This window comes from Schistocerca cancellata, chromosome 3 (assembly GCF_023864275.1).
Source record: "Schistocerca cancellata isolate TAMUIC-IGC-003103 chromosome 3, iqSchCanc2.1, whole genome shotgun sequence".
NCBI classification, from domain to species: Eukaryota; Metazoa; Arthropoda; class Insecta; order Orthoptera; family Acrididae; genus Schistocerca; species Schistocerca cancellata.
The window spans coordinates 839,474,450-839,496,915 of record NC_064628.1 but is presented as its reverse complement, the minus strand read 5'-3'; the positions used below and the strand labels follow the sequence as shown (position 1 = coordinate 839,496,915).

Here is a 22,466-nt window from a genome sequence, read left to right as displayed (position 1 = left end):
GAAGTACTTTGTATATTCTTCCAAGAGGTCTTTTGTTTTGAAGTACTTTGTAATGAAGTTATGTATTATTACATTTTATCCACAATGAGTGTATATGTAGAATGGGGACCTTTTTTCTGGCATGGACCTGCTTTTCTTCCTTTTCCTCAAAATAAAATGGTAAACAGAGGCTTGTGTCTTATGCCATTTTAGAACAGAGGGAGCAGTTGAGAAGTACAGGTTATTTTAGTTAGGCTCTAATTTTCTATGGTTCATAATTACCACCTCTCACTGGGATGTAGACAAGTAAGTTTTACAATAATAATAAACATTATCAGTTAAAAATATGGTAACTTTCTGATCATTTACATGATTATCTTAAGCATTTGTTTTGTTGCTACATATTGTAACTTGTTAATGGTTGCAGAAAAATGCAAACATTACTCAGAATCTCTAAAGGTAAAGAAGGTAACTTTGGAATAACAAGAATTAAACTTAAGCTCAACAGGAAAATTGGCACACAGTAGTGGTCTTCATTACTGATATTTGTGCAGAATTATGTGTTTGAATGTAACACATGGTAGTCCTCTCACTGATCTGTACACATTCCATATTGAAAAGTATGTAAACATGACATAGTGCAATGAGTCAATCATTCATCCATTGAGTTTCACACACGTCATGAAGAAGGACTTCCAGTAATGTGCAATGAGTCAAAGTAAAATCAGTAAAGAGAAACCTATGTTAAGAGGTACAGTAATAATTAACAATCATTGAATTATAGTAGACTATATACGGTTACTCAGGCTAAATGTTACACAGTAAAGTTAGCAGGATATCTGTTACTTTGAAAGCAGCTATTCTTCCTCTATTCACTTACACACTGGCTATCATCTCCAACTGCTAGTTTATTATCTGCATGAACAGATCACAAGGTATCTCAGAACAACAGTTGTCTAACTGCAGTGGGAGCATTTCTTCATCCAGTGTACAAGGACAAAGATTGTGACGATGTCCTCCAGAGATGGGAAGAATATATAAAAGAGCTATATGACACAAATAGCAAACCAGAAACTCTGGAGCTTGAATCACACAACAGTGTAAGTGATGAAGAGAAAGGACCGACCATCATAATGGAAGAAGTAAAGGCTGCCATTGCTGCAATGAAAAATGGCAAAGCAGTAGGTACAGATACAATACGAGAAGAAATACTAAAATGCTTGAACCACAATGGAATAAGAGAAATATTGAGATTATGTAATAAAATATATGACAGTGGTGAATGGCCTGAGGGCTTTTTGACAACAGTAATGATTCCATTACCAAAAAAACAAGGAACCAAGAAATGCAGCGAGCACAGGACAATCAGCCTCATTTCACAAGCAGCCAAAGTGATGTTAAGAATAATTAATAAAAGACTTGAAAAAGTAATAGAGGAGAATCTCGGCGAGGAGCAGTTTGGCTTTAGACGGAATACGGGCACCAGAGATGCAATAGGGCTCCTACGAACCTTGGGAGAAAGGTTTATTGAAAAAGGAAGATTGTGACGATGTCCTCCAGAGATGGGAAGATTGTGACGTGCTTCATCGATTTAGAAAAGGCATTTGACAATGTGGTTTGGGACAAGCTGGCGACTATTATGAGGGAAAAGAGAGTGGACTGGAAAACCAGAAGACTTATAAAATCATTATACCTTAATCAAAAAGTTTCAGTTAAAGTGAGAGGAGAAAGTACAAACTAGATCAGACTAGGGAAAGGAGTAAGACAAGGATGCTGTTTATCACCTACTCTTTTCAACCTGTACTTGGAAAATATGATTGACCAATGCTCATTAGATGACAAAGGAGTAGAAATTGGAGGAAGAAGAGTAGGGTGCTTGAGATTTGCTGATGACATGGTCCTTCTAGCCACCTGGGAAAAAGAATTACAGGATTTGGTGGACACCATTGCAACTAACGGAATAAAATATGGAATGAAAATTAACACAAATAAAACAAAAGTATTAGCAATAGGAGGAAATAAGGAAATAAAAATTGTGCTGGATGGAGAAACACTAGAACAGGTGCAAAATTTTAAGTATCTTGGAAGCAGGATAGACACCGACTGGAAGTGCACCACAGAAATTAAAACAAGGATAGCAATGGTAAAAGAGGCGTTTTATAAGAAAAGTAGACTCTTCTGCAGCGGTCTGGACAGAGAACTCAGAAAGAGACTCATAAAATGTCTTGTATGGAGTGTTCTTCTATATGGCGCTGAAACATGGACTATGAGGAAAAAAGACAGAGAAGGCTGGAGGCTTTTGAGATCTGGACATGGCGGAAGATGGAAAGAATAAGTTGGATGGACAGAGTAAAAAATGAAGAGGTACTGAGAAGAGTGGGAGAGACAAGACAGTTACTAGATGTAATAAAGAGAAGAAAAAGAAATTGGATTGGGCATATATTAAGAAAGAATGACGGACTGATAAAAACAGTTTTAGAAGGTTATGTAGAAGGGAAAAGGAAGCAAGGAAGGAAGAGATTCCAGATACTGGATGACATGATGGATGGTGCAACATACAGCAGCCTTAAGAAGGAAGCAATGGATTGCAGAAAATGGAGAGGCAAAGGACCTGCTAATATAGCAGATAACTGATGATGACAAGGACATGTTTGCAGTTAACATGTATTTTAAATCCTTGAATCTAGGTAATCATGTTATTTGTAAAAAAGAGTGGGAAATAGTTTTAGTTTTCTTTAGAATTTATAGGGATTTCCCATATCTTGCCTTATGCCTGAATCCCTGTCTGAATCCTAGACAAGAAGGAGGAGATTATAGGTACATGCTAACTATTATTCCATTTTGTGTTGCAGTTATGCAAATCACAGTTCACTGATACTACTTTTTAATATTAGGGAAAAATAGTGTTAAGCAGAAAAAGTATTTCAAAATGAGTCTAAGAGAACAAAATTGTTTGAAGAGATCTCTTGCAGATGTTCATTTGCCTACTTTAAAAAGTATTGTTACTGCTTTCATTTGTAAATGAATACTTTCTTTAGGTTAGTTGTGTCACCACAGATGATGCTTCTTTAAGCAACTAGTGTATGGAAGTGTGTAAAATAAGTCATTTGCCTGCTTTTAAAATCAACAAAATGAGAGATAATCTTAAGTGAAAAACATGCTGAACTGAGTTTCTACATTAGCTCATCTGCTTATTGATTCAGTTGTAGCCTGGCTAACCAGCTGGATCCCAAGGTATTTTACAAAAAGTGTGTCATTTAGTATAGTCATTTAAAAAGAGAGAGAATAGGAGGAATGTTAGAAACCACTGGATAATATCTGCAGTGGCGGACAATATGAAATGAAAGTACACAAACACTGTATTTGTCTCTTTTTCTTCAAGAACCCTTATACACAGTTCAACCCTTATACACAGTTCATATAAATAATTGAAATAAACAAATGAATTTAGATTTCATTATGGTAACAAGTAGTTCATTGGCATGATGCTTGGAAAATCTAGTCAGTCAATGAAGGAGACCAGTTGTGCATCCTATCTTGGAATAATGCTCTATTCCATGGGAGCCATACTAGGTAGGATTAACAGGGAAAACTGAACATACAGAAACAAGAGCAGCTCAAATGGTCACAGGTTTGCTTGACTCATGGAAGGCTGGCATAGAAATGTGGATAATTGTGAAATGGCAGATGCTAGAGGCAGGCACAAATTATTCAGCAAAAGCCTACTTAGATAGTTTCAAGGATTGCAGTTCAGTGAAAAATCTAGAAATATGTTTCAGCCCCCCACATCTCACTCCAATTGAAGGTACAAAGACAAAATTATACTGATTACAGTAGCACTAAAGTGGTCATTCTTCTTACACTCAGTTTGCAACAGGAATGGGAAGAAACCATAATGTGTGGTACAATGGTTAGTACCCTCTGCCATGCACTTCCAGTCATTTGCAGAGTATGTATGCATATGTATATGTAACTTGTTACATAAATATATATTCTGGAACACTGCCTCCTCCTTGAACACTAATTCAGTTGGAATTGTGATTTATGAAACAAACATATCAACACAAGTCTACTGACATGTAGGTTAGCTGGCTTATTATTCTGTCCATTCTGATTGAAAATAAAGCTAAATACCACTTACACCTCTTAATGGCCAGTTTGATGCTGCATTGCCATTGAATCCAGCTGCTGGACCACCATTGTCTGTTGAGAATATGATGATTGAGTTGTTAAGCATTTCTGCTTTGGAGAGAGCATCTACTATCTCTCCCACAGAATCGTCCAGTTTTGAGAGGATTCCTATAACATGTTTAAATAAGGGATTATTAGAAGTACTATATTTGTTTACACAAATACAGCATACTTTTTAATGTTTATTTTTTTATTTTATTTTATTTATTTATTTATTGCAGCCAACATTTGGAATTTACAGAAAAAATTAGAGAATATGATCCCTTTTGTTTAATGTTTTGCAGGGAGGGTTAAGATTTCACCAGTCAGGACTGAAGTTTTACAGAGAGCTCTGACATCTGTGTGTGGAACTTCTGATATATTCATTAAATGTAAGGTACATATTTTTCTGCATTATGTAATCATGTGAATTACACAAAACACACACACATGTATTATATGTACTAGGCTGGAACAGAAAATTACCTAGGTTATGTAATCAGAGTGCTCCTCTAACTGGTCTTTGCAACAAGAATTCAACCTCTCTGGTTTAGTAGTTACTGTCTTATGGCCCAAATGTTAGACTATATGTCTAAAAGTCAAGTGGTCTATCCATTTTTTGTTTTCCGTTACTTAGTGCTTCTTTAACCTCTGGCTATGATTTATATATTTTAAAACATTCTAAGTCATTTAGTGGTTTGGAGTTCGTGTTAAGCTTGTAGGCTCCTTAGAGCATGTGTTGAAACCAATCTGTGGACAGAGGACAGCTACACCTTACAAAAATATTCTTTGTAAAGGCTCCTTCCATATTCCATCTGAAAAACAGCTAGATGTAATAAAGAGAAATACTGAATTGTCATTTCAGTACTACCTTGCAGTTTTCATCTTAGTGCTTTCGCTAACTTTTATTTAGTTATTTTTCTGGCATTTTTCTGACATTTCAGCAGTGTGAGTGAATGGGTTCTCAAAGATTCATGTGGCAGAATGGAGTTGAGCCCATGGCTACAGGTTATATGTATTCTTGACATTAAAATCCATCGGAGGCATTTCCCTGGTCATTGCTGCTGTGGCTCCTCCATTGTTACTGAAATGGTAACTCATTGCAGCAAAGGATTCCAGGATCCATTGATCTTTACGATTTCTTCTTTCTTGCGACAATTATTGTCATGTTTATGAATTTCACTGGCTTCCCAGCTCTTCTTCACAGTGAAAACCTACATGTCAGCAAATATTATTATGTGGTTGGTTTCATACAGTGTATGATGGGTTATGCCTGATTTATCCAGCTGTCCCAACCTGAAGTTTGATGATCCTAGTATTGTTGACTTATCAGGTCACTACAACATCAACTTTTCCACGTATACACAGTTTGCAGCATACTCTTCTGGTGTGTCACTTGGCCAAGTGTTTTGCGTCATGATAATTCTTATTTAACTGATAGAATATCCACAGTTCCTGAGAACACATTCCAAGCATTGCATTTTGCAGCCATGTTGCTGAAGGTCACATTTTCGTCTTGTGTGCATTACAAGCATATCAATCATGCCTGTTTTCTGTAGATAAAAGATTTATGCATCAAACACCAGCAGGAGAACACAAATATAAAGTTAAAGAAAAGTGCAAGCTTTCAGAGCCAGTGGCTCCCCCTTCTGGCAGAAGGGTTGAGGGGGGATGAAGATAGATGAAGGAAAGAAACTGGTGAGGTTTAGGAAATTGGGAGAGATTGAAAGAAACACCCAGAGCCTTGAGTCAAGGGAGGCTTACCAGATGGTATTAGAAGCAAAGACTGATTGCCCTGACCCAGAGTTCTGGGCAGCTTTTCCAAACTATCTGGATTTCCTAAATCCCACATGTCCTTTTTCTTCATCTCTCTTCCTTCCCTTCAACCCTTCTTCCAGAACAATGAGTTACTGTCTCCAAAAGGTTGCACTATTCTTCTTTAACTTTTGTATGTGTTTTCTCATGCTGCCATTTGGTGAGTAGATTTTTTTTTATGTATCCAATTATGTTATACAGGGTGTATCAAAAAGAATCATCCGATTTCAAAAAATTTTAACTACTATGATATTTGAGGTATGTGCATGACAGTGTACTGTCGAAAAGTGCAAACTCTTGAGTTTTACATGGTTCCTACTAGGTAGTAGCACTGTGCATCCACTTCAGTTCTAGTAAAAATGGTGTCAAGGCAACAGAAAACATTTTGTGATCTACATTTTGTGTAATGCAGCTCAGTAATAACTGTGCAGTTTGTCTTTCTTTCTATGTATGGTGTGGGTCCTCCTACAGCACAGAGCATTAGATGATGGCATGGACAATAATGAGAAACAGATTGTTTGTGTAAAGGCAAATAACTGGGCCATACTTGAGTGTCTGACACAGACACTGGTTGCATCCACCATAGTTTCACAAGGAGTCTGCAGAACCTGTTCACCATGCAGTTTGACAGCACAATGTTGCTTGACAACTCAACATTCTCCCAATATCCATCTGGCATGTGTTGCATCGACTTTTATTCATGAAACTATATGAAATTCAGCTACTGCAAGCTCTTCCTCAAAGTGACAAACAACAACCTGTGGAGCTCTGTAATTTCATTCTTGGCAGAATGGAGGATGACAATTTTATTCCACACTTAGTGTTTAGTGACAAGGCAACATTCCATTTAAATGAATAGGTAAACTGTCATAATGTGAGGATATGGGGTATGGCACAGCCACATGAAGTTGTACAATATGAGAGGGACTCTCCAAAATTTAATATGGTTTGTGTGTTTCATAGGAAAAGGTGCATGGTCCATTTTTCTTTGCTGAGAATACTGTCGACGAAGCACATATCTGAATGTACTTGAGAACTTTATTTTCTACAGTTAGAGACTAATTCAAACCACTTCATTTATTTTTAAATCAAAGGATTACTGAATGATGGATTGGTCACGTTGGACCAAATGATTCAGCCTTATATTACTGGACTCCAAGATCACAGGGCCTGACAGTATGTGATTATTTCTTGTGGGGGCTATAAAAGACTGTTTATGTGCCTCTGTTGCCAACAACAATGAATGAACTCAGACACTGCATATCAGCAGTTATGGAAGCTGTAACTCAAGAAATACTTGCTGCAGTGTGGGAACAATCTGAATGTCATGTTGGCAATCGAACACCTATGAAAAGATATGAAAAAAAAAGAACTTTTGAGTTTTATGTTCATCAAAAAACAAAATTCATTGTATATGGTTATTAGTTTCAGAAATATAGACGAATTTGATGTTTCTCTTTGATGCATCCTGTATTTTCAAAATTTTCATTGATATACCTATTTTGAGAAATGCATGGTGATTTGAAAGTTTGTGCTGGTATTTGTGCATTTTGCCAGTTTTATACATTTTGTGAACTAGGTTCTCACCATTTCTCATAAACATCTAGGATGTAATTGGTGATAGAAGTGTGTAATGAAATACCTTATACCACATTGTTATAGGAGTAGGTGATAACACATTTCAAGTGATGTATATGACACACTGCAAATTTTGCCACATTGTGTTACTTTTGAATTTTTTTTTCACACATATTTTTATTTAGGAACATTTACAGTAACTAAATGGTGCAAAGTTCATCATCTCATTTCATATGCAAAATTATGAAATCATACAAATCAAAGATTCCTGTATATGTATTTCTGTTCAGTTAAGAAATTCTTTTATGCAGTGATATTTTTGTATATAATAAGTAAATACACCAGATAGAAATTTCTGGAAAGTTGCATAATCAGTCAGCCAAAATATAAACATTTCAAACATTCATAATCTGTAACATGATTATCAAGTCATATTTAAGTATTTCAATACTGAGTCATCTGTAAGTGGAAGTAACAAAATTGGTTAATTTATTTATTGATGATTTTTATATCTCTTATGTCAGTGAATTTGTGTACAGGAAAGTTATGTTTAACAGAAAGTATTATTTCAGATATTTTGTTTGTTTATATAGAACATGTTGTCACATTTAAAATTTGCTAAATATTCATTGCTGAATTATTTATCTTCAATTGTTACTTGTTTGCATCATGACCAGTGCCAAGATTGTACTAGAAGAAGTAATGGAAGTGGATGATGTGTATCAGTCACATAGCAGATTTTCAACCATATATGTACTAGATTTCAATGAGTGAGTGTGCACTTTTGATGATGTGTTTGCTAATCAAAAGTATAAGTTTACATGACAGGAAAGATGGTGTATCTTTCCATAGTTCGAATTATGATCTAAACCTCTCGCCAGCCCAAGCAATCAGCTGCTTAATATTTAATAAATTTGATGTTCTCCTCCTGCTATAACCTCACATTCTAAAATAATTATCTTCAATTAATGGCACTTTTGCCAATGTACATTTAGCTGTAGGTGGAAGGGTATATCAGACACCACATCAGGAAAGGATAGCTGTTAATCCTTTTCTATCTCCATAACAAATTTAATTGGGGATGGAGAACTTCCAGGTGTCTTATGAAGTTATTAAGCTATTGCTCTACATTGTCATTGTGTTGTTGATATACCTGCTCCATGTCTTAAGATTACAAGGTGCCAAATCCAGCACATGCCATTCAAAATGATCCATGAAGGAATTCTCACCATCAGATGCCTTCCAGCTGTTCATATGAAAGCAAGATTGAAATCTCCCACTGTTTTCTGTTCCTTATCTGCACAAATAACTACATGTTGCAGTGCCTGGTGCACTTAGTCCAGTGGTTGCTAATTTATTTATGGAGCATTTCAAAATACAGATGATGGTCTTGGCATCTTTCGAATATAAGGTGTGGTACAAGTACGTTGATGACATCACTGTGTGGAGCCATGGTGAGGAACAGCTCGATGACTTTTAAGACATCTGAACAGCCTCAAAGCTGACATTAAATTTACTATTGAGGTAGAAAAGGATCAACAGCTGCTCTTTCTAGATGTATTGGATACAAGGAATGATGAGAATTGGGCACAGTGTGCATTGAAAATCATCATCCAATACAGAAATGAGGTATGATTATGTTTGTAATGTGCACTTGGATAACTATTGCAGTTCTTTTCTTGATTCCTGAATCTTTGTTTTACCAAAATATAGTCTATTTGAAGGCTCATTCCTAGCATAAAATTCTATTAATCTTTCTTCCCTCTCAGTTTACTCAGCAAGATTGAAATCTCCCACTGTTTCCTGTTCCTTATCTGCACAAATAACTACATATTGCTAACCCCTTATGATTTAATTCTCATCTCAATGTGATATTCATTGCCATTATTATATACTTTTTCAATCTAACATTCATCCACATCTGTGGTTGTTATCTGTTTTTGTATGTATTGCAGAATCTGTTCTTTCTGTTTGCTGCTTATAACACTTTACTGTATTACCTGCTTCCCTATTCATTATTATTCTTGCTCCCGTTCTGCCATTATTTGACTGCTTATGAATAAAGCCATCATCCTCAGTTTATGAATTCCATCACATCTGTCACATCTCACTGGTTCCAGAATGCCTGTTTACACTGTTTCCATTGCTATCTTTAGAGTTTTCCACACTGGCTTAGTGATACAACATTGTACATGGCCACCCTAATTATTAGCATTATCATTTTGTCTAATAGCTCTTCCCTATAGACATCATCCTGTAAACCAAATGGGGACTAGCTTATCTGTGAAAAAGTGATCAAGAAATTTTAGCAGAGAGCCATATGTAGTAGGAAAAGAGAATGCAGTGGTTTTCTATTGCCTTCCACATCTCAGCACTGCAGCCATTAAAGTTATGCCGTCCATGCCAGATAGCATCATAGTTGCTTTACCATATCCTTGTTTTCTGCCAGCTGTAAGTACTAGAGAAATTGTTTACTTCCTACAGGATGAAGCTTCTCTGAATACCAATCCCAGCATTTCCTCTCTCTGATTTGATGATATTTGAACCATAGAAATGAAGTTTCAAAGGGGAATGGAAAGCTGAAACAGGCTAGATCACATGCACAATGAATAGACCAAAAGACAAATAGCCTTCTGAAAATCAGAAAAATACAAGCAAAAATGATTTAACCATATCCTTTGAATGGACAGTAAGGAGCTACCAACATAAGCTACTGACCATAGACCTAAAGGCAAAGACATTACGAAAGTCCAAGGAATAGGTGAGCTGATGGATCAAACAGGCCTCACCCATGTACTAGATGATGGCAATGGATTTAGATATTTTGAGTGCAGGGAGGGGGAAGGGTGCCATCAGTAGTTTGACTGATTTGGTGCAGCCCACCCACCACAATTTTCTCTCATGCTCTTTCTTTTTCTAATTAGTTTTTACACATATTCCTTTCCTCATCAATTCTGCAAATAACTTCTTTGTTTCTTGTCTTATCAGATCACTTAATACACGACATCTTTCTATAGCACTTCTCTTCTCTTCGCCTGTGCTAATCTTCTTCTCATCTCGTCCTTGTTTCACCTGTCGTGCATTATTTTATTTCCACAGTAGCATAATTCCTCCACTTTGTGCATTATGCAGTCCCCAGTTTTTTATGTTGAGACTAATATCATTTCTGCTACTCCTCAGTACATTGGTCTTACTTTAGTTTAATCTCAAACCATACCCTGTACTCAGAAGACTTGATTTCACTCAGTGGGTCCTTTAATCCTTTCACAATTTCATGGAGGATAGTGATATCATAAGCCAATCTTATCACCGATATCCTTTCACAGTGAATTTTTGTTAAACTTCCGAACCATCACTACATCTTCAATACATACACTGACAGTGATTGAAAGTGTTACACTATGAATACCCTGACCAAAGGTTAGCAAACCGATATTCCAGGAGCCATGCTTGTGGGACATGTGGATAAAATTTCATCCTTATGCAAGCTTATTTTCAATACAAAAAAGGCCATCTCTATTGATGAAGAAATATGAGTGTGTGATGGCTGCTGAATTGTGTAACATGGCACACCAAGAAACAACATTATGCCATTACTGTTATCAGGACTGATGATCAACATGATCCTTTAGTTGCATGTTGTACACATACAGCACAAATAACTGCTAATTTACTCATTTCTATTTTGCAATACCTGTGTTTGAATTGGTAGATTTATGGAAGTACGTGTTATAGGTGCCTACAAACAGGTCACAAAATTTCTATAAATTACAGGCCAGTGGTGTGTTGCTGCAGAACTGGCATTTGATAGTGCCCAGTTTTTTTGTGTTGCATTGGGTGTGGTTCAAGGGAATTTGGTTGACAAGACAGCAATGTGAGTTCACTGACATGTTCCTGAAACCACTGTAATATGATTACTGCCTTGTTATGTTGACAGTTATCCTGCTGGAAGACACCATCCTCTTGGGAGAAGACATTAAGCATGAAGTGATATGTTGGCAATAATGTTTACATGCTCCACAGCTGTCATAGTTCCTTCAGTTACTGCCCAGACCCCATGGAAGCCCATTTGAATGTCCCTCATAGAGTAATAATGCCACCACCAGCCTCTATGTCTGGCGCACTGCAGATTTCCAGCAGTCATTAGCCTGGATGATGGCCTATCCAGAAATGACCATCGAGCTAGTGTAACAAGAAACATAAGCCATTTGACCAGATAGATTTCATTGCTCCACTGTTCAGACTCAATGATCCCATTGACCACTGCAATTATAACTGGGAATGTTGTTAGGCCAACATGGGAACACATGCAGTCATTGCTGCAGAGCCCCTAGTTCAACAATGTGCGCTGAACACTGTGCTCTGAAACACTTTTGCCTGCATCAGAACTGTACTCTGCCATCAAATTTGCTGCAGATCGTCACCTACCTAGCTTTTTGGAGAGGGAAAACTTCAAGCTCCATGTTCTGTGCTGAGGCATGGACTTCCAAGACATTTCCACTTACGTGTGGCTTCATTAACCTTCAACTGCTTTCCACAGATCCTTGCATCAGTAACATATTATTGGAATTTGCGCAGCTGAATAAGTATTAAGGAGAAAAAGGGACAGCTTACTAATAACTATATTTGCACATTCAAGAACAAAACAAGATTCCAGTGAACACAACACAATAATCAGCGCACACAAAGAGTGTTAGGCAATGCCAAAGAGGTCTATTCTACACAGTGCACTTTGCTCCGTCACACACGAAATATATTGTTCACACAATTCCAACACCTCTTCTTGAACTTATATTTTGTGTGTTGCTTCCACAAGATAAACCAAATAGTCCCACAATCTTCTCAAACTTCTCCCTTTCCAAGGGTTTGGTCAGAACGTCAGCTAACATGTCTTCTGTACGCAGATAGTCCACGGCAATGTTCTGTCGTTCTATGTGGTCCCGAATGAAATGGTGCCGTATATCAATATGCTTTGTCCTAGCACTAGTAACATCATTTTTAGCTAGGTTTATGGCTCCTTTATTGTCACAGAAGATGGTTGTAGGTTCCTCAATTAAATTGGGTTCTATTTCACTTATTAATGTTCGTAGCCATAATGCTTCCTGTGTGGTGTAGGATAGTGCCATATACTCGGCCTCTATGGTGCTCAATGCAACAGTTTTTTGCTTTTGACAGGACCATGATGTGAGGCCCCCCATTAATTTAAAACAGCAGCCAGTGGTGGAGTATCTGTCTCCCAATTCACTCCCCCAGTCCGCATCGCTATATCCCTCTAGTTTTGCGTTACCATCTCTATGGTATTTTAGCTCATAGTTTGAGGTTCCTCTTAGGTATCGGAATATCCTCTTTAAAGCTTTCCAGTGCTTTTCCTTTGGGTCTCTGCAATATCTGCTCACTGCATTGGCGGCAAAAGCAATGTCTGGTCGTGATGTTTGAGACAAATATAACAGACTCCCTACTGCTTCTAAATAAGGAACATTCTTGTCACATTTCACATCAGTCTCATTTACACTTATCTTCACTCCTACTTCCATTGGAGTACTTATGGGTTTGCAATCACTCATGCCAAATGTCTTTAATATTTTTTCCGTGTATGATGATGGACTTATGCTCAATTCTTGTCTTTCTTCATCCTTAGTAATTTGCATACCTAAATAACGTTTAACTTCTCCCAAATCATGCACCTTAAACTTGGTTTGCAGCTGTTTCTTGAAAATTCTCATTTGGCCTTCACTTTCAGTCAGGATAAAGAAATCGTCCACCCATATCGCCATTATTATTATTTCTTCTTTTCTCCCTTTACTCCCTTTATAGTAAATGCTGGGATCTGCCTTGGATTGCTTCATATTCATATTTATTAGAGTTTCATGTAGACATTGATTCCAGCAACGTCCACTTTGTTTAAGTCCATAAATACTTTTTCTCAAACGCCAAATCTTTTTACTTTCTGACCTGGTTTTTTGGCTTCCCTTGGTGGAATGACATATATCTCCTCCTCCAATTTCCCATTTAAATTTGCCGTTTTAACATCCATATGATGAATTATTAAATTTCGTTTTACTGCCAAGGCTAAAAGATATCTCAATGATGCATACTTGACTACAGGTGAAAAAGTTTCTTCGTAATCTACCCCTTGTTTTTGTGAATATCCTTTTACCACAAGTCTTGCTTTGTATTTTGGTGATGAGCTTTCAGGGTTCTTCAAATTGAATACCCATCTTGCCTGCAGTGGTTTCTTATCTCCTGGCATATCTACCCATTCAAAGGTTTCGTTTTGATATAAAGATTCTAATTCTCTCTTCATCGCTTCTTTCCATTCTTGAGAGTTTGGGCCACTCATTGCTTCTTCTGCTGTTCTTGGCTCATCATTAAAGGACTGTGCTGTATACATCTCAAAATCCGGATATTCCTTCGGTTTTGGTACACGAGAAGAACGCCTTACATTGGTTTCTTTGTGTTTTTCATCCTCTAACTCATTGTCATCATAAATTGCTTCCATTTGTCCTTGGCTGTCATCTTCCTCTTCTTCACTTCCTATTTCCTCACACAAGGTTTCACCTTCTGAATTAGGTGCAGTTGACTTAGTGGTTTTGCTCTCTTCTGAGTCCTTTCTATTTTCAAAGAATATTACATCTCTACTTGTGACAATCTTTTAGTCAATGGATCCATTAATCGGTAGCCCTTTGAATTTTCACAATAGCCTACAAAAATATACTTTTTAGCTTTTGGATCCCACTTTCCTCTTAGCTGTTTTGGAATATGTGCCATTGCATCACACCCAAAAACCCTTATATTGCTTAGATCAGGTTTCTTTCCTACCCATATTTCATAAGGGGTTCTACTCTTTAATGCTTTTGTAGGTGATCTATTGTTCAAATATACAGCTTTTGACACTGCCTCTGCCCAAAAATCTTTGGATAATTCAGCGTCAGTCATCATGCTGCTTGCTTTCTCAACAATGGTCCTATTAGCCCTCTCAGCAACCCCATTTTGAGATGGGCTGTACCTTATGGTAGTTTGATGCCTGATTCCCTTTTCTGCCAGAAGTTTCTTCAATTTCTGGTTAATATATTCTCTCCCATTATCAGACCTGATGATCTTGATCTTCTTTCCTGTCCATCTTTCAACCATATTGCAATATTCCTCAAAGATATCACTCACTTGGTCTTTGGAACTAAGAAAATAAACATGAGTATATCGTGAGTAATCCTCCTTACTATTTTGTTGATATACTTATTCCAAATGCACGCTGGGCCCATAACCTATTGGAATTTGCGCAGATGAATAAGTATTAAGGAGAAAAAGGGACATCTTACTAATAACTATATTTGCACATTCAAGAACAAAACAAGATTCCAGCGAACACAACACAATAATCAGCGCACACAAAGAGTGTTAGGCAATGCCAAAGAGGTCTATTTTACACAGTGCACTTTGCCCCGTCACACATGAAATATATTGTTCACACAATTCCAACACATATGAACAGCTAATGAAATTTGCTGTTTCAAAATGTTTCTTTCCAGGCGCCAGGCCATAACCTGTACTTTGTCAAAGTCACTTATGTCAGCTGATTTCCCAATTTGCGGCCTATATTGTCACTAGAATGATTCCCCATTCACCTACGGTCTGCTTAAATGCATTCCTTAGACTGTCATGTCCCCACAGCATCATCAGGCAGCATTAAATCTTGCTGTAGAGTGTAAGTCTCTGCCTGTGTGGGAATCGGAACAACTGTGCAAGTACAGGCCGTGGCACATGGTGACATATGGAGGTTTGGGTTGTTCAAGAAGGCATGTTCAGATAGCTGAATAGGCTAAGGTGACTGCTGGCATAAAGAGAAAAATCTGGGTTCAAGTACCAGTGTAGCACAAATTTTCATATGACACTGATAAATTGTGCAGCTGAAGTCTAATCATATTTTCAACTGTGAATACATTTCATCTTTGTTTCCACTTGCATGTGAACCTTATATCTTCTTTAGGGCCATATAAGCATAATTTTGTTTTTTTATTAATTAATTTATTAATTTTGATACATGTTCACTTTGATACAACATTCTACAAAAACCATTTCATCATCAGTTACTGGAATCAGGCATTATTATTATTTGCTTATCTTAAAAATGTTGAATTATAATATTTGAAAGTAGACAGGGACATTTAGTAAATGCTAGTAAAAAGTCATAACAAATAAAACACAATTAAGAAATATTGTTAAGTGGTTGTCTGACTATGTTAATTCTTAGATGTTCATGTTAAAAAAGTCATCTAACCCACACTGTAATTATGTCAAAGATTTCTTTGATCTTGTAAAAAGTTACACTATATGAAACTTCTAATTGCAACTTCAGTTCTGTAAATGACATAATAGTGCTATGTAAAACTTTAATTGTTCAAACATTACAACCAGACTGCCCATGGGAAGCTTTTTGTGAGCAGTTTTTATGGGGAGCCTTTGGTAGACACTTCACTCTTAGTTTTGTGCAATATGATAAAATGAAATATACATTCAATAATAATTATGAAATGAGTAACTGAAGAATGACTTGAAAGTCTGGTATTCTTTTAAAGCAATAAACGAAAAGTTAAACAGAATCTGGAGTTGCATTACTGATCATTGAAGAATGTACCTAGGCAACAGTTAATTCTGTCCTCAAAAATAAGTAAATTTCATAAAATAAATCAGTTTCAATTCTTATTTACCATCGAATTGTCTTAACTCTTGGTGATGTATTTTGAGTTCATACAATCAGATCACCAACAAATATCAAATTTTAGCTGCATGCTAAATTTGAATGGTACATTATAACTGGAACTTTTTAGGTAAAATGACACATACACATGTGTAGTTCATCACCATATTTTGGATTTTGAGGAAGGTCAGATCATTGGTATGAGAGTTTTGAGAACAGCATACCAAAAGGCTGCATACACAATTGGCTGTAGCGCAATGACAGTAGAAGGTGTAGTTACGAGATGGAGCAGGTTGGCTGAGGTGGCTGAGTGGTTCTAGGTGCTACAGTCTGGAACCACACGACTGCTATGGTCGCAGGTTCGAATCTTGCCTCGGGCATGGAGGTGCGTGATATCCTTACGTTAGTTAGGTGTAAGTAGTTCTAAGTTCTAGGGGACTGATGACCTCAGAAGTTAAATCCCATAGTGCTCAGAGCCATTTTGAACCATTTTTTTTGTCTTCAAGCAAAAGAGTGGGGCAAGAATAGGTCCTAGCAGAAGATCATATGTTTGTTCAGCTGGCTCTGACGAGTTGACTGATGACAACAGATGGAATCTGGACAGGAGTTGCAGGCACGGTGTCTGCTGATACTGAGGGAAACATATTACCAGAAGCTGGATTGAGATCTCGAGTTACCACATGTCATTTACTGCTGACACTGTATCACACACAACAGAGGCTTGCATGGTACTCACCCAGAGTCATCTGGTACATTGAATGCGATGCTATGGTGGTCAGTGGTGAATCTCACCTCTCATTCTGATGGTCAGAATGATATCAGTGAGTCCTTAGATGATCTGGTGAAGGATTACGGGATGCAGTGATTCTCGAACACATACCTCTCCAACTTCTGGTATCATAGTGAGAGTTATTATTTGATATGACAACAGAATAGCTTTGATAATTGTTAAAAGGAGGTTGAATGCTCCTAGTATGTGACAAGAATGGTGAAGCCTGCTGCATACCTTTCATAACCAGGTAACCAAGTGGCACATTCAATTAGGACAGTGCAGGACCCACACCACAATTCACACTACAAATGCCTTGAAGAATGCAGGATCCTTGACTAATGTGAATGGTCTCCTGAATTGTTACCCTTAGGGCATGTCTGGAATGTGACGAGATGACGTATACTTCTATATTAGTCTCCAGCAAGATTCTTCATGGAATGACAGAAGGTGTGTTTCAGGAATGGCAAGGGATTCCTCAAGATGATATTTGGAGATTGTGTGCTTCCATGCCACAATGCAAACGAGTGTATTTGTGCCTGTAGACATCACACCTCATACTGATGGTGATGATGGACATCAGTTCAAAATGGTATGAAAGATTAATGATTTAGTATCCATTATGCAATAAGCATCACCGCAAAATTTGATAAATATGGGATTGGTGTTTTGTTGGACAGCACTTTCCATTTCCCTCAGGGCAGGATCAACAGTAGTGGAATCAGCCTTCTTATTTTCCTCAAATCCTGTACATATTGAGCATATCTCTCTCAGTCTTCCACTCTTATACGAGTTCAGTAAGAATAGACTTCATATTGGTGATCATTGTTATCATTGACCTGAGGAACAGTAACAAATTTAAGGGTTTACCTGCAAATCGCCTTCTGTTGTAGTCAGCTATGTTGTCGAACTTCATGATGGTTTTGTCAGGTGCAGGGAGTAGGTTGTAAGCATTGCCTGAGTGGACAGCAGCATGGGCCACATACAGAAAGAGGGGCCGTGATGCGTTGTGGCTCTGTATGAGCCGCACCGCCTCCGAGGTGAACACATCCGTCGAGTATTGGCCGTGCAAGTCCCATGCAGGCTCCATGCCACGTCTCATGTCTAGTCCCCAGTACTCCTGAGGAAGGCAGTACACTCAATAGAGATGAGTAAATCATAACAAGGTGGAAAAGATAGGTTCAAACTACTACAAAAAATATAAGAAATAATGAATCCACCTTGACAGTTTAATTCCCCTTTCACATTCCATCAAGCTCAACATGTTTTAGGTCTCATGCCCATTTTCAAGTTTTCCTTTAAAAGTCACAGATGCATCTATGAAACTATTTAACAGGAGAATGACATACAACAAAAGAAGACAATCTCGATACACTATAGAAGTGTAATCCTCTTGCAATATTAGGTTTCTCAAATTAAATACCTAGTAAAACATTATCATTAAAATACAGACTGAGTTTCCACACATAAATATGACAAGAGCTGGATGGCAAACTGCAAAAACATTAACGAACATGAAAAAGTACAATTACTGGAATAGGAGGATTGGGTTCAAAGCCAGTTACCAATAAAATACTGATATGCTATACATATAACTGACAGCTACATCTCCTTTTATTAACTTTTTATTAAAAATTTTTTTTGAGTCATCAGTCTTCTAAAAAAAATACCAATCATAATATATGTAATACAATCACCTTCATCTCTGTCTCTTCACTTCCTTATTAAAAAAATTTGTTTTGAGTCATCAGTTTTCTGTCTGGTTTTGATGCAATCCACCACTAATTTCCTGCCTTCTGCCAGCACCTTCATCTCAGAGTAGCACTTGCAGCCCATATCCTTAATTATACGTTTGACTTACTCCATTCGCTCTCGACAGCCTTTGCGCTCTACAGCTGCCTGTAGTACCATGAAAGATATTCCCTGATATCATAAAACAGGTAAAAAATATTGGGCAGGTGAACATCCACAACTGTGGAACATACTTATATGATAAAAATCCACCAGTAATTTTCTTAATTTATCCCATGATCAGTTTCAAACTTAAAGCTTCATCTTCAGGTACCACCAAGATGAATAAGAGTAGGATCTACTAACTTACAAAAACTACAAGGATGACATACTAAAATAAAAGCTGCAGTTGTGGAAAGTGGTGTCCTCACATAATTGTGAGAACATAAATGTATGGCGGTCAGGCCATTCGGTCATGGGCAATCACAGCTACATTAAACAAACTCATGGGACTGGGAAAAAAATGGTAAATTTGGGGAGGATTCCAGGCAGAAATGAACTCAGTCCACAGTGCCCACCTGGACAGCAGGATATGGAAGTGACTAGTGCAGGCAATGTAGAAGCCACTTGACTGCAGCAGCAGAAGCAACTGTCATAGAAGCTAATGAGATTTTTCTGCTGTGTAAGAATGAGCCTATATATAGGTACCAATCCCAACAGTTAGCATTATTCTCCCACCACACCTCACCTCTCATTGTCATATTGCTTGATTTTTAGGTATATTTTTATATATTATCCATACCAGCAGTTTTAGTTATATTTTTATCTTTTGTCTCTTTAACCTGGTGTACTTTTTTATGTTGGCTTTTAGGCATTGTTGCAGACCTCCCATGTTTATATGTCAGTTTATTATTCTTACATTTGTAGTTCCAGATTGTGCCAACCTTATGAATCACACTTACGCAAGTGGATGTACCAGTCAACCCCCATTTCCTGCTCTTTTGCAGCCTTTTACTTTGGTTCCCCACCTCATTGGCCCCTACGTCAGTTACTTCTATTGATGTGGTCAACTGGCTTTGGGACCATCTACACCAGTCACTTCTGTGTTGTGCTGTCCATCCAGGCACTGTCGTTGCTGGTCCTATGTGTGACATCAGGTACTTATTTATTACAGTATTATTGCGTTCATTTAAGACCAGAACCATCCACAAAGTTAATGTTTTTGTTGCAGTCTGAACTGTTTGTTCGATGTGTGTGTGATCCCCTGAAACTGACTGGCCCTATTGCCACACATTTATGTTCTCATAACTATGTGAGTACACCACTTTTTAGTATGTCAATCCCACAGCACTTGTATGTTAGTAGCACCTCCCCTTGTTCAGAGTTGGCGGCACCTGAAGACAGTGGCAGATTCGTATGGGGTTCACACAAGGTGCCCCCTCTCCCCCTTGCAGCACTACCTGCACTGCCATCTGCACTGGCCCCACCAATCAGCTTGCATGCTATTCGTTTGTTTCTTTCATGAGTTGACTTTCATCTGTCACATAGATGGGTAACACATACGTATAACAAAAGTCACAGCCATTCTAGTGATCTCGATACGTTATTCTATCTGGCATTTGTTTGAGAAAAGTCATGAATATTCTCCTGTTTTCTTGTACTGAGAACCTTTTATATGTGGTGTTATAAATATGGATTATTTGCCAAATATGAAGATAGTTTACATTCAGAAACAGATATATTAAGACTGAAGAATGAATAAGTAAAAATTCGTAGTTGTAGCAAGTGCAAGTATGAAGATTAGTTGAGAGTGAGAATGGTTAGTTGATTGTAGAGTATTAATAGTAGTAATTCATAGTAACTGAATCAGTGATTAACTGAACTACCATTCTTTGAAGAAGAATCACTCTTTCTAATTAAAATAAAACTAATGGGAGAACTCTTCAATACAAGCAAATGAGCATAAACGCCCTCAATCATCATGATTCTAGAAGGAAGGAAGAAGAAGCGCCCAAGATAAGTAACTATAATTACTTAACAATATTTCATTAGAATGTTCAGTCAATAAGGAACAAAGTGCAACAGTTAGAAATCAAACTAGAAGCCATAGATAGCTTGATAGTCTGCATTACTGAACACTGGTGCAAAGGATCTGAAATTGAATACATAGTTTTACCTTCTTATGAATTAGCATGTTATTATAGCAGATCATTAAACAGGGGTGGGGGCTCATGTATTTATGTGAAAAAAGGACTACAGTTCATAGTTAGGAGTGATATGATTTCTTTGAGTGAAGAAAAACATTTTGAACTTTCAGTAGTAGAGTTAAAGGAACAAAATACCCTTAAAAATTGTATATACTGTGTTTATATAGGTCTCCTAATGGTGATATCGAAACCTTTTTCACTAAATTAATACAAGTGTTGGACAAAATATGTAATCCTAAAGTACATATTATTATTTGTGGAGATTTAAATATCAATATGTTGAAAATCGGTGAAGTCAGCACCAGGCTCTTGAATATCTTGCACAGTTATGGTATCTCACAATGGGTAGCAAGTGCCACAAGAGTAACCAAACACTCATCTTCAATAATTGACCATATTCTATCAGATATTAACCATAAATGCTGTGAAGTAACGGTTAAAAACCTTGGGATATCAGACCACTTTGGTCAAAGTGCAAAACTTAAAATGTCTACAAAGTTACAAGCAAAAGTGCTTAGCTACAGAAGGGTTTTTTTCTGAATCAAAAAGGCATGAATTTGCAACACAGATGACTGGCCACATATGGTCAGAAGTATATTCAGGAACACATGTAAATGAAAAATTCAACAATTTCATGAATATATTCAAGTTAAAATTTGAGGAAACATTTCCTAAAGTAGTACTTTCTGTTGGGGGATCTAGTAGGAAGACTTGGGTAACAAAAGGTATCAGAAAATCCTTTGAAACACTCAAACATCTGAGATCTATCAAAAATGATAAGAGTGACCCAGCCTTCTTACAGTTTTTTTCTCAGGTACAAGAGGACATACAGAAAACTGTTGCAGGAAGCAAAGAGAATCCAAAATGAAAAGACCATACAGAACTCAAACAATAAAAGCAGAGCCATTTGGAATATAGTAAAACAAGAAACTGGTTACTCAAAATCAAAGCAGATGGACATAAAAATTAGAAATAAAGGTAATTTAATAGATAATCCTAAGGGCCTGGCAAACTTTATAAACAACTACTTTAGTAATATAGCAATAAAACTGCAAGAAAAGCTTCCTAAAACACAACACACAATGGCAAAGAACTATGTATTCCGCACAATGCTACTACTACCCACCAATGGAGATGAAATCAGTAGCATTGTACATAAATTCAAGAATAAATCATCCACAGGTCTAGATGCAGTTCCAATGTGTATACTAAAAGACTACATTAGCAGCATAAAAGAACCCTTAGCAGACATTATAAATGAGTCATTCTCATCAGGTTGCTTCCCTAATTATCTAAAGCATGCAAAAATTCTTCCCATACACAAGAAAAATTATACAGAAAATATAGAGAATTACAGACCAGTTTCATTGTTGTCTTCTTTTTCAAAATAATGGAAACTATTATTATTAAAAACAGACTACTTAAATAAATACCAACTCCTATCCAAAGAACAGTTTGGTTTCAGGACTGGAAAGGGAACAGAAGCAGCTATAGAAAAATTTACAAGAGTAGTTCTAGAAGC

At 37.1% G+C, this 22,466-nt stretch overlaps 1 protein-coding gene across 1 annotated transcript in view; it reads right to left on the bottom strand.

Annotated features, from left to right (window-relative positions):
* The window catches only part of LOC126175891 (arylsulfatase B-like), a 361,227-nt gene that overhangs the window by 48,791 nt on the left and 289,970 nt on the right, over window positions 1–22,466 (bottom strand). Inside the window, exons 6-7 of the mRNA XM_049922945.1 lie at window positions 17,877–18,126; window positions 4,121–4,278 (exon numbers count right to left, since the gene is read on the bottom strand). Of these exons, the coding sequence (XP_049778902.1) occupies window positions 4,121–4,278; window positions 17,877–18,126 (408 nt within the window). The remainder of the gene's footprint in view (window positions 1–4,120; window positions 4,279–17,876; window positions 18,127–22,466) is intronic.